This window comes from Sminthopsis crassicaudata, chromosome 4 (genome assembly GCF_048593235.1).
Source record: "Sminthopsis crassicaudata isolate SCR6 chromosome 4, ASM4859323v1, whole genome shotgun sequence".
In the NCBI taxonomy this organism is placed as follows: Eukaryota; Metazoa; Chordata; class Mammalia; order Dasyuromorphia; family Dasyuridae; genus Sminthopsis; species Sminthopsis crassicaudata.
This window is the reverse complement of record NC_133620.1, coordinates 19,398,849-19,412,786: the sequence shown is the minus strand read 5'-3', so window position 1 is coordinate 19,412,786 and position 13,938 is coordinate 19,398,849. Positions and strand designations below refer to the sequence as shown.

General features: G+C 40.4%; 1 protein-coding gene across 1 annotated transcript in view; it reads left to right on the top strand.

Annotated features, from left to right (window-relative positions):
- Positions 1-8,600, top strand: part of C8A (complement C8 alpha chain) — a 32,257-nt gene extending 23,657 nt beyond the window's left edge. Inside the window, exon 7 of the mRNA XM_074263187.1 lies at positions 8,469-8,600. Within this exon, the coding sequence (XP_074119288.1) occupies positions 8,469-8,600 (132 nt within the window). The remainder of the gene's footprint in view (positions 1-8,468) is intronic.
- Positions 8,601-13,938: the final 5,338 nt, after the last annotated feature.

Below are 13,938 nucleotides of genomic sequence, written 5' to 3'. Positions count from 1 at the left end.
ATTTCTCTCCCCTCATCCATTTTTCATACAAAATAGGTCTTTCTAAAGCACAGGCTTGATCATGGCCTACTCAAGGATCAACTTAGGATGAATTAGAAACGCTTCAACATCTATTTAAAACTAAGTCAAGCCCCAACCTCTCTTTCCAGATATTTCTTATTACTTAGGTGGCTCAGTGGATAGACTCAGGGAGACCCGAGTTCAAATCTGACCTCAGACATTTTACTAGACCCTAGTTCAAATCTGGTCTCAGACATTTTACTAGACCCTAGTTCAAATCTGGTCTCAGACATTTTACTAGCTGTGTGACCCTGGGCAAGTTACTTAACCCTATTTGCCTCAGTTTCTTCACTTGTAAAATGAGCTGGATAAGAACATAACTCTAGAATCTTTGCCAAGTCAATTCCAAATGAGGTCACAGAGAGTTGGACTGAATAACAAACTGAGGGTTGTTGAGGAAGATAACAGAAGGTGTCCCAAAACTCAGTGCAACTTTCAAGTTTTAATAGTATCGGTAAGGTACATTGCCAACGTTAAATGCTATGAAAATGTTAGTTATGATGATTGCTAATACTCCTCTCCATGCATTGTCTGGCCCAATCAAACCAAGCTGCTCACCATTCTCACCTCTCTGACTTTGCATGGGCTGTTTCCCAGATTTTGCCAAGCACTTCCTCCTGATCTCAATCTATTGGAGTTCCTTTATTCACTTCAAGGCTCCACAGAGGTGTTACTTCCTATGACAAGATGCTCTCCATTCTCCTAGGACACAGTGTTTCTTCCTTCTCCAATTATATTTTCTTCTCTTTCCCCCCAGTTTAAACCTTGAACACAATGTAATCTCTTTGAGGAAAGGGACTCTTTCATTTATGTCTTTCTATCCCCAGCCCCTAGGATGGTGAATGAAATGAATCCTCTCCCCACTCACTATTTGTTTACTTATCCCCCCCAATTAATTATCATCATCCTTGTTTGTTAGGGCTTGTCTTTGGCATCTGAAGTCTTATCTATTCATTAGAATGCAAACTCCTTGTGAATAGAAATTATTTGATTAATAGAATTGTATCTATAGCAACTAGCACTGTACCTAGCACATAAGGCAGAAAGAGTGAGTCTGTGATTTCATTGGCATAGGGAACTTCTGGGAGAAGAATCTCCCTCCACCATTTCGGTGATTATCTCTGTGATTAAATCATAGGAACTTGTTTAAATCACTGAAAAGTTAAATGATTTATCTAAGATCACACAGAGAAGACATATTATTATCAAGAATTAAACCTTGGTCTCCTTGGCTTTGAGGTTGACAATCTAGCACGATATGTGTGTGGGTGTGTATGTATGTGTGTACACAACACACACACGCACACACATACACACAGAGGTTGTTGTTGTTTTTTATATTTGTCCTTCATTCTCAAAAAGGACCATGACATCAGAAAGGAGCTGCCATGATATGCAAGTGAATTGGATTGAAGTGAGGGAGGCTGGGCAAGGTCACCTGCCATCCTAGAGCCATCTGGGTCCAGAGACAAGAAATAGATCAAGATAACTGGAGATGGTCCTGGATGAAATAGGAGATCCAATACACACACACACACACACACACACACACACACACACACACACACGTTGTTCCCTAAAGATTCCCAATGATGAGTCTGGCCTATCTACTTTACCTCCCCTTCCATTGTGAACACTTTTGTGCATTTTGTCCTTATGTCTTTTTTCAGCTGTTTCCTTTCCCTAGGATTTCTCTTCTGTTGATCTAAAAATCTTTATCCTTTTTTATTTTATTTATCTATTCAGTTATTCATTACTCTATATATTCATTCATTTATAATATTCATTAAAAAAAACTTGAATTTCAAAATCTCTCCCTATCCCCAGTTCTTCACTATCGTATTGAGAAGGTAAGTAATTATGCATGTGAAGTCATGCAAAACACATTTCCATATTCTCTATGTTGCAAACAAAAAAAACAAAAAGAATAAGAAAAATAAAGTGAAAAAAAGTGTGCTTCAATGTGCACTCAGTTCTCTCTCTGGAGCTGGAGAGCTTTTATTTTTATCATGGCTCCTTTGAAATTGTCTTGGATTGTTGTATTGCTCACAATAGCTAAGTCATTCACAGTTGATCATCATACAATATCACAGTTATTGTGGACAATGTTCTCCTGATTCTGTTCACTTCCCTTTGTATCAGTTCATAGAAATCTTCCCACATTTCTCATCTTTCACAGCACAATAGTATCCTATTACAATTATGTACCACAACTTGTTCAGCCATTTTCCAGTTGATGGACATCCTCCCAATTTCCAATTCTTTGCCATGACAAAAAAGAACTGCTACAAATATATATGAGTCCTTTTCCTACTTCTTTTATTTCTTTGGATACAAATATAGTAGTGATACTGTTGGGTCAAAGACCATGCATATTTTTATAGCACTTTGAGCATAGTTCCTTATTTTTCTCTACAATGATAAAACCAGTTTATCATTCCACCATCAGTGCATTAATGTGTCTATTTTCCCACATTTCCCTCCATTTGTCATTTTCCTTTTCTGGCATGTTATCCAACTTGATAGGTATGAAGTGATACCTCAGAATTGTTTCAATTTGCATTTTTCTAGTCAATAGTTATTTTGAACACTTTTTCATTTGAGTATAGACAGCTTTGATTTCTTCCACTAAAAACTGCCAGTTCTTATCCTTTGACCATTTATCAACTGAGGAATCTCTCTCTCTCTCTCTCTCTCTCTCTCTCTCTCTCTCTCTCTCTCTCTCTCTCTCTCTCTCTCTCTTCTCTCTCTGTCTCTCCTCTCTCTCCTGTCTCTCTCTTCCTCTCCCTCTTTCTCTCCCCCCTCTCTCCCTCTCTCCTTCTCTCCTCCTTCTCTCTCTCTCTCTCCTTCTCTCCTCCTTCTCTCTCTCTCCTCTCTCTCTCTCTCTCTGTCTCTCTGTCTCTCTGTCTCTCTCTGTCTCTCTCTCTCTGTCTCTCTCTCTCTCTCTCTCTCTCTCTCTCTCTCTCTCTCTCTCTCTGTCTCTCTCCTCTCTCTCCTGTCTCTCTCTTCCTCTCCCTCTTTCTCTCCCCACCTCTCTCCTTCTCTCCTTCTCCTTCTCCTCTCCTTCTCTCCTTCTCTCCTTCTCCTTCTCTCTCTCTCTCTCTCTCTCTCTCTCTCTCTCTCTCTCTCTCTCTCTCTCTCTCATCTCTCTCTCCCTCTCTCTCTCTCTCTGTCTCTCTCTGTCTCTCTCTCTCTGTCTCTCTGTCTCTCTCTCTCTCTCTCTCTCTCTCTCTCTCTCTCTCTCTCTCTCTCTCGTCTCTCTCCTCTCTCTCCTGTCTCTCTCTTCCTCTCCCTCTTTCTCTCCCCACCTCTCTCCTTCTCTCCTTCTCCTTCTCTCTCCTTCTCTCCTTCTCTCCTTCTCCTTCTCTCTCTCTCTCTCTCTCTCTCTCTCTCTCTCTCTCTCTCTCTCTCTTTCTCTCTCTCTCTCTCTCTCCTCTCTCTCTCTCTCTCTCTCTCTCTCTCTCTCTCTCTGTCTCTCTCTGTTTCTCTCTGTCTCTAATATATTTGGCTTAGTTCTCTAAATATTTGAAAAATGAAGCCTTTATTAGAAAAACTTGCTATAAAACCCTGCCTCAGTTTCCTGTTTTCTGATTTTAGGTGTTTTGGTTTTGTTTAATGCAAAATCTTTTAATTTCATGTAATAAACATTATTTATCTTGCTTCCTGTGAACTTTTCTAAGTCTTATTTGCTCATAAGCTCTTCCCTTATTTGTAGATCTGACCCCACTAATTAACTTATGCTATCCCCCTTTACGTCTAAATCATTTCCTCATTTTGACCTTATTTTGGTCTGACTCCTATTCTTTTAGACAGTTTCACCCACAGCTGCTCCTGGAAGTCTCCTCTGACTGTGGCTCACTGGGGAGGCAAATCTTATTTTCAGATGAGGCAACTGGGGCTCAGAAGTATGAAGAGACTTTCTCATGAAACAGATGGTAAATGGTAGATCTGAACTCCTACCCCAGGCATCCGTCTTTATGATTAGTAGGAGAGGAAGTATCTTTCCTAGAGCTGGGACTCAAACCCAGGGCTCTAACTCCAAGCACAGTGCCTTCTGCTGCTCTGAGAGTGCTAGTCTAGAATCTCTCTGTAATTCTTATTCCATTCCCCACCTTGATGGTACCTAGTCCTGTACAGGGATGGGGCAGATGCCCAGTGAACACTAGAAGAGTCCAGAAGGTACATCCAGTCCACTATGGGGGCTCTCAGGCCCACTGGGGGGCTCCTGCAGAGTCTCGGGTGGGGTCCTACATCAGGGTCCAAAGGATGAGTCCTCTCTTCTTAGAGATTTTGTCTCTGCTCTGCACAATGGGGCACCAAAAACCAACTGGGCCTCCAATTTGGTTAATATTTAAAAGGAGCTAAATAACAAATTGTCCCTGAGATAATTACCTCAGTCCTCTGTTAATAGAAAACCCTGTGTCGATAATGGGCCAATTTGCTGTTTGGGAAGAGCTGATTTTCTATAAATCCGGAAATTTCGTGCTGCTTTCCTATAAATATGGAAATGTGCTAATCATCACCTCATCTGCTTGAGACCGTTAATAAATCAGAATGGCATTTGCATATTAACCTGCAAAGAACAAAACACATCTACCTTCTTCCCTTTGATAAATAGAGCTTCAGCAGGCTCCTCTGTCCCTCCTTTCTTTTCTCCTCTCCCACTCCATCTGGCTCTCTTTCCCCTGTCGGGCTTATCATCTTTGTCTTTCCCCTCTTTCAATGACTTTGTCTCTGTCATTCCCTCCTACACAAGTTCTTCTCTGTGCCTCTTTATAAGATTCTTTTTTTCTTCTGTCTCTGACCTTCCTCTTCTTCTTGGCTCTCTCTCTGTTTCCTTTCTTCTTCCCTTTCTCCCTCCTCTCTTTTTCTCCCACCTCCTTTCCTTTCTCCCTTTCTTCCCTTTTGCCTTTCTCTCTCTCTTCCTTCTTTCCTTCCTTCCCTCCTTCCATTACTCATTTCCTTCCCTTCCTTTCCCTTCCTGTCCCTTCCTTTCTCTTTTCTTTTCCCTTCCTTTCTTTTCTTATTTTTAAGACTCCGTGTATCTGTCTTTTCCAATTCCCACCCCTCTCTTTGTCTCTCCCTTCTATTCTATGTGTCTTTGACTCTCCTCCTTTCTCTGCCTCCTTTTTCTCCATTTTTCTCTGTCTAGTTTTTTTTCCTGTTCCTGTCCACCCCCACTCCCATTCTGTTCTCTGTCTCTCTGTTTCTCCTCCCTTAATATTATTTTTTCACTGTGTCTCTGTCTCTCTTCCCCCCCTCTTTTATTTATCTCTTTCTCCCTTCTCCTATGACTTTCTTTCTGCCTCTTGTCTGTTTCCATGACTCTATCTGTCTGTCTATCTCTCCTTTTTCTGAAAAAAAAGGGCTAATTCCCTGCCCCCTCCTCCCCATCTGACTGGCTGTAATAATATTTGCTCCATTCAATGACCTTTTCCCAAACCTTCTGCAGGAAGACCGGCTGCTTTCAATGTCCTTGTGCATTGCCCTCCTCGCTCCCCCAGCCTGCTCCACTGCTGCCCCCGCTCCCAGGACTGGCTTTACCTTTGATTCCTCAAAGGCTGGGCCTAGGCAGAGAAAGATTGAAAGCAAAAAGCATCCCTTGGCTCTGGGGAGATGTTTTGTCCTTGGGCTTGCATCAGATCCTTCGTGGTTTTGTCCCCGAGGATGCATGAGAGGCTGTTTTCTTTTAATGCATCTTTTAGAAAAAGCCCTCCCTCCAAAATACAGAGGGAAAGTGCAGAACAGAAGCCCAGGGAAGGGTCTTGATTCATGTTAAGGCATCCATAGACTTCAGTGACAGTAGAGCACGTCCGGAAGTGTTTTGAATGACAACCTTCATTTTTTATCTACAGGAATCAGCAAGGGGTCTGGTACTAAAGAGTGGGTTCCCCCCTCCTTTTAAGGTTTTTATCATCACAGAAATATTGCAGAAGCCCTATCTTAACTGTCAGAGAAATCGTATGGTAATGAAAGCCGAGAATGTGTCAGAATTCGAAGGAACCTTAGAAAAGGGAAAGGCGAGTCTGGAAAGCACCTTAAAACTAGGCATTTTGGAGCTGGGAGGGATTTTGGAGCCTAGAATGTCAGAGCCAGAAGGATCATAAATGGTATTATCTTGATCGACTTCATCATTTTCCAGAGAAATAAATTAAGGATGAGAGAGAGAAAATCCTTCGTGAAAAGTCCCTCCGGTTATTGGTGACTGTCAGGAATCAAATGGAAGACTCCTGACATCCATTCCAAAGCTCTTTCCATTGCATTGCACCGTCACAGGTGCGGCCTGTAATTTTCATGCTGCCCCTGATTCTATTCTTTAGAACAGAGGATCTTGGGATCTGGCTAAGCCTCTCCTCTCATAGTGAAATCATAGGGAAAGACAAGGCTACACCAGGGGGCATCTGACATTCCTTATAATTCTCCAACCCTGGGATGGCACTGATGTTAAATGTTCATCCATGCTGTCCCCTTCCCCAAAAAAACCCATTTAAAAGTTAGAATCTCCCCTAATTCCATCTTCTTTCCTTTGGCTTCTCTGGGTGAGAACATAATGGTCATATGGTTATCATCTTGTCCATTTTATGAGTTGACAAAAGAATCACAGAATTATGCATTCTGAAGGCTAGGGATGACTTCTGGGTTATCCTAGCCCGAAGCAGATAGGAAATACATTATCTTTTTTTTTTTGCTGAGGCAATTGGGGTTAAGTGACTTGCCCAGGGTCACACAGCCAGGAAGTGTTAAGTGTCTGAGACCAGATTTAAACTTAGGTCCTCTTGACTTCAGAGCTGGTACACTAACTACTGCACCACCTAACTACCTCCAGTCCTTTTTTTAGTGATGTTTTACTCTTCATGACCCTATTTGGAGTTTTCTCGGCAAAGATACTGGGACAGTTTGCCTTTTCCTTCTTTGGCTCATTTTACAGAGGGGGAAACTGAGGCAAATAGGATGAAGTGACTTGCCCAGATACAGTTAATAAGTGTCTGAGGCTGGATTTGAACTCAGGGAGATGAATCTTCCTGGCTCCAAACTAGTCACTGTATTCCCTGTGCCACCTGGCTGCCTAAATTCCTTCTTGAGCATACTTAAGAGAGCTCAAAGGAAGGGGTTCTCACCACCTCCCACCATCAATGTGACCGGCTCTAATTAGCAAGAAGTTTTCCCTGACATCACCCATTGCTCCTGGGTCTTCTCTACAGGGCCAAAAAGAACACAGACAAGTTGTGTTGTTGACATGTTGTCTTGTGTCCTCCACTTGTTCCACATCATGAGTTATTCACCATTTTTGTGTCATGGAGACCTTTGGTGGTCTGGTAATCTGTTGCAAGATTGCTTAGAATGATGGTTTATTACTTAAATTCATCGTTGAAAATGACATTTTTAAAAAAATCATCCAAATTCATGAATTCTCTGGAATCTACCCCTGGAGGTCGGGGGGCTTACATCCCCATTCTACAACTTCCCCATAGCCTAACATTGACTTGGACTGAAAATATGTTTAATGTGAACAATATTTCCTGTTTAGAGTATGTTTTAATATTTACAAAAAGCCTGTCTTTGGAAGCCTTGAGAGGTAGGTAAAACAAGTGACAGGTGTTAATTTCTCTATTTTGAGATTCTCTTCATTATAAATTCTCTAAGTTATAAAATCTCTACTTTACCAAAAGCAAAACAGAGTCTCATATTAGTGAAGTAATAAACACTGTTTTAGAACTGAGGCGACAATTCCCATGTCCTCTGCCCTTCCCAGACCGCATTTGCTGCATCATACTCAGTTCTGGGTGCCGTGTTTCAGGAACAAAATAAATCACCTCTAGACTGATCAGAGGAAGGAAGTAAATATGCCCAAGGGGCTGGAGATCGTGGTACATGAAAGTCAATTTACAAGCACGTGATATTTACTGCCAAGTCTTGGGGAGCAGGGGGTCATAGTAGCTTTCTTCAAATATCTAAAGGACTATTTTGTAGAAGAACTGGGCTATAACAAAGTGGCCTGGCTTGCTTGGTGATGTAGTGAGTTTCCCTTCCTGCGATGCCTTCAGATCAGTTCCGGACGCCATGTTTGTGTTAACTCAGCCAAAGGCAGCATTAGCTTTTGTGGCTGCCCACATCATACTGTTGACGTGTATTGAGCCTGCAGTTCTCTAAAACCCCTCCAATATTGTAGACAATATCTCTTTTCTAGCCCTGGCCTCCCATCTTGGACTAGCGAAATTGATTTTTTTGAACCCAAGTTTATGACTTCATATTGATTCCTCTGAAATATCATCTTATTAGATTTAGCCTGAAGTTCTTGCCTGTTGAGCTCTCTTTTGGATGCTGTCATTCATTAAGTGAGCTGTGACTCCTGCTTTTGCATGACCTGCAAAGTTGATACGGTATGCCATCTGTATCTTTAATTCAAGTCGCTTGTCGATACAAAACAGCCCACAGGACCCAAACCCATTCCTGGAGTGGAGCCCGTCTTCCAGATTGACATCAAAACAGTGACTTCTCTTGGGTCCAACCACTCCATCAATTCGGATCCACCCAATTAGACGGTTCCTGAGTCATGTCATTTAGACATTCTCTAACACTAAAAATATAGAAAAGCACTAACTCCAATGAGTGTATATTGCCTGTTTCTAAATTGTTGACCCATAACACAATGCTGAAAGTTAAATATATTTTAAAACTTATATAAAAAGGATATAATGAGGATGCTGTACTCTTTGATCTTAGAGTCATTAGGTAACCTCTGGAGTTTACTAAATAATGGAATAATATGGTTCCACCTTTGCTTTAGGAAAATCCCATTGGCAGATAAGGGAAGAGAGACTGGTATAGGATAGACTTCAGTAAGTTATTACAAAAGTTCAAGTGAGGGATGATGAGGTAATAACCTCATCATCTGGTAACCAAGTGGAGAAAATGGGACAGATGGGATGGATTTTGTGCAGGTAGGTATAAGAAGTGATCACTGATTGGATATATTGATGCAACGTGAAGGGAAAATGAGGAGTCAAAGATATCACGGAGATCGTGAAGACTTGGGTGACTAGCAAGATGATCATGTCTTCAACAATAGTTGGTAAATTTTGAAAATGGTGGGGGGAGTTTGGAGGAGAGAGAGAATAATGTAATGAAATTTGTGGTCCAGATCCAGAGTCATTTATGTTTATTCATGACCCAGTCATACCTAAAAGGTAAAGGGAAGAAGAAAGCTCTTGTACACTGCTCACGAACCCCAGATGCACGGCATTCCCTCAAAGAGGCACGTGGCATAGTCACAGGATGATGGTGAGGGGTCAACATGGGTGGAATCACCGAAGGCTCCTGTGCCATTTTGGTGAATAGAAGCTAGATGGATTTGTAACCACTCTGAGGAGTTAACCTCATCTTAGAAACCGAGAAGTTGTATGCTTTTACACTGAAGAGAAAGGAAAACATAAAAGAGAAGAGAGAGTGCTGGGGAATACGGGTAAAGAAAGTTGTGTTGGAGATACGCCCAGCAACTGGAGAGGACAAGATGAAGTTGTATTTTGTACTGCTGATTGGTTGATCACATTTCCCTTGGTGTCAGGTCAAAATCTTTCCATTAAAGACCACTGATCAAATGCACATTGCCCCCTATTTTTCCAAAAGAAGAGTATGAAATGCTCTTGTGAATGTTTGTTCTTCTAGTGAAAAGATGTCCCGATGAATTCCTCTTATCTACCAGTTTTCAAATATGGACATAAAGAGAAGCAAGATTTGCATTTTCAAGGGAGTCAGGCTTCTCTCTTCTCAAAAAAGTTCCTTGCTTTCAGTGAGTTCACATTCTAATGGGGAAGACAAATGCTAATAACTAAGTACAAACGAAAGACACATAGCACATTTTGGAGATTATTTTAGATGAGAAAAATAATTAAAGAGGGCTAGTATTAAGGGGAAGAAGAAAGAAGTGAAGAGGGACAGAATTTTAGGTATTGGGGATACTCAGTGAAAATGCCTGGAGCATCTTGTGGGAGAAACAGCCAGAAGGCCAATATCACAGGATAAAAGATGTCTGTAACATATGTGTGCATGTGTGTATAGAGACATGTATGCATACATACACATATAACTACATATATACACATATACATGTATGTTGAGTGACATCTTGGGCTTTGTAGTTCAGAGAAACAAGTATTCCTCTTGAGAACTGGAGACTGAAGAGCTACTTCAGATTATGACCATCTTGGAGCTAGAAGACAAAATGGACACACTCTCATATTCTTAAAGACACACACACACACACACACACACTCACACACACACACACACACACAATCAGAGAGAAACAGAGCGAGTTAGTTTGAGATACAGATTAAAATGAGGAAGGGAGACTTAGGTAACTCAGCAGCAACAGCAATGGGATCAAGGGACTTATTGTGCTGAACTCAAAAGAATCAAAGGCATAGGGCAACAACAACAACAACAACAACAACAAAAAGGAGAAAAGGAAGGGTTGGACTACAGCGTAGAAAGGAGAGATGAAGAAATGCCTCAGGACCCTGAGAAATTTCAGAGTAGAAGATAAAAACTTATACTATTAATTGTCCCCACTTTTTTAAGGATTAAGGGAAGCTGTTTTTAAAGGCCTGCATTTTCCCCAACTTCCCTTCTCAGTGTTTGTCCAGGAACATATTCTGCTCACTTATTTACATAAATATTTCTGGTTGTCTGAATTTTACTTCATTATAAAGACAGTAAGATTAAGTTAGAGACTCACATCAATTTAATTTTGGCAGGCAGCCCAAATCTCTGTCTAAATGTTAGGAATTTTCCCAACCGGGGGCTCTGAGCTATCGTCATTGTTATAACTTTTTGTTTGATATAAATGACATAAAGCAACAGAGGAGTAGTCTGCCTTCACCTGAAAGGCTGATTAAATCTCCAGAGACAAATTGAATAGGAAGGAGAAGGCTCCTGAGAGCCACTCAATTACATCTTTTAGAGCATTTACTTATTCACAATCACTAATGTAACACATGCTAGAATTTTGCTAGTAAGAGGAGTAAAGCTCACTGATCCGTAGGTTATAGAATACAGTCTCTGTCTTGTTCCCTTCCAGTTCTGAATCCTTTTTCAAAAACAGACACAAATATCTTCCTTTTGTCATTCTTCTAGCAACTCTTCCATTCTCCACAATCTTTCAAAGATCCTTGACAATGGTTCGGTAATCACATCCACTAGTTCCTTCGGTACTTAAGGAGAGAACTCATCTTGCTCACATGAGTTATTCATATTGCCCAGGTGACTTCAATGAGATATTTTCCCTCTATCTTTTTAATTATCTTGAGTGCATACTTCCTTTTAGCCACTTCCCCCCCCCCCCTTATCCTTTTCAGTCCAAAGATGACTCTCCTTGGCAATAGAAAACCAAAGCAAAATAAAAATTGAGCAGCTTTGCCTCCCCTCTGAGGCCCGTGATTATTTTCTCATCCACCTTGAACAAGGGTCTTAGTTTTTATTGGATTTTAACCCTTCTTGGATTTTTCTTTTGTTGTCGACTCCCAATATGTATTTTTCAAAAATCCTTTCTTGTCATACTTTGCTTTTATTTCCAGTTTCAGCTAATTCCGATACTGGTTATGAAAAGCAAATCAACATCATCTAATTTTAGAGTTGGAATTAGCCTCTGTGTACATCTAGTTCAACTTAAAATTAAACAAGTAACCCAGATGCAGCAAACTCAATAATGAGGGAAAGCTGATGTACATGTAGAGGTCAGATATGCTGCGGCTTCTTGGACCCACACGTAAAATTTGGTTGATGGGTAAACACTGAAAGAGAAGCTCTAAAAGGGGCTTGACAAGCCCTTATTCCAAAGGTTCTAATCATCCCAGAACACCTTATCCCTTTCACATGGTAAAACTATCTCAGCAAATGGATTAAACCAGGTTGAGGATAACTGGTATACCTCAAAAAAAAAAAAAAAAACATTGGTGAGTAAGAGACTTTCTACCCCAAACATGTGAAGACTTCCCCTTATGGAATGGTGGGCAAGAATAATTTATTCTATTTGCCATGGAGGTGACTGAAGCTTAGAGCTTGGTCAGACATCAAAGACCCAAAGGTCATCCACTGCATCCAAAGCCATCACCAGATGACTTTGTGCAGCTCTGCCTCACTTCAATTCAAGACACCATCCTATTATATCTCCGGTCCTCTTTGAAAATGAAAGATGAACAACAAAGATCAGATAACTCATTGGTCTGCTTAGATTTATTTTTAAAGAAAGGAAAGAAGGGGACAAGCATTTATAAATCATCTGCTCTGTTGTCAGGCTCTGTGAAAAAAGATTTGTACAAAGAAGATATCTTTTCAATCTCATAACAACCCTGGGAAATAGGGGATATCATTATCTTTATTCTACAGTAAAGGAAAAAGAGGCAGAAGTAGGTTGAGGAATTTTTTTCTGGATCACAAGCTAGTATAAATCGGGGAAACATTTTAACCTGAGATCTTCTGGACTTCAAACCTAGCCTTTTATCCACACCACAATCCAGCTGCTCTGAGCTACCTGTAGAGAAAATGAAAGTAAGAAAAAATATGTCACTTAACCAAAAGATGTTAATTAAAACACCTACTATGTGCTACACATTGTGCAGAACAGGGACACAAAGATAAAAGTGAAATGATTTCTAGCTTCAATGAGCTTACATTCTACCTGGGGAGATTCACTACTAAGTAAATATAGGATGTGTTAGAAAATTATATTTTAGTCAATTAATTTAAATAATTAAGAATTAAGATGGGGTGGGGGGTGTGAACTAATAAGTGGAAAAATCAGGAAAAGCCTCATTAGGATTGGTCCTTAAGCTAAGGCTTAAAGGAAATTAAACTCCAAAAGTGGAGGTGAGGAGGAATATTATTGGGTAGAATGCATATCTTGAATTAAGGCAAAAAGATGGAAGAGAAAATATTATCTATGGGTAACAGCAAGTAAGTCAATTTGATTAGATCACAAAAGTCACAAGGAAGAATAATATGCACTAAACCTAGAAAAATATATTGGAGATAAAATGTTAACTCCCCAAATGGTAAACCTGTTTTTATTTTTTCTTAGAGGCAAGAGGAATCCAGTGAAATTTTCTTGATAAGAGAAATGATGTTATTGTTGTTTAGTCATTTCAGACTCTTTGTAACCCCAGTTTTCTTGGCAAAGATCATTGAGTAGTACGCTGTTTCCTTCTCTAGCTCATTTCACATATGAGAAAACTGAAGTAAATAGGGTTAAGTGATGTGTCCAGGGTCATACAGCTACTTAAGTATCTGAAGCCAGATTTGAACTCAGGCAGATGAGTTTTCCTGACTCCAGGTCCAGTGCTCTACTCATTGCACCCCCCCAGCTGCCCAACAGAAGTCATGGAGTCATGCTAATACTTAAGGAATATCTTTTGACAATTGGATAAAAGTTGAATTGGAGAAGGGAGAAAATGAATGAAGGAAAACTAACTATTGCAAAAGCCATGGGGAGAGGGAATGAAAGCTTGTATCCTGGTGGTAGTTGTAGGAGCAGAGATAAGGGACTGGATGAGCAAAATATTGGGGAGATAAAATTGATAAAGTATAGTGAGTGATGAGAAACTGGGACTCTAAGGTTACAATGATATCTGGATAGATACAGGTATCTGGAAGAATTACCAGAAGTAAGGAAGTGAGGAGGAGGGGTGAATTTAGAGTTAAAATAATGAGTTATTTTGGACATGTAGAACCTGAGATGCATATGGTACAGCTGGAGCTATCCAACAGACTGTTGAAGATGTGGAGAGTTCAGTAGAGAGATGAGTATTTGCACATATAGATTTAATGGTTATGTGCATAAAATATATAATCTATATCAAGTTGCTTACAGTTTTAGGAAGG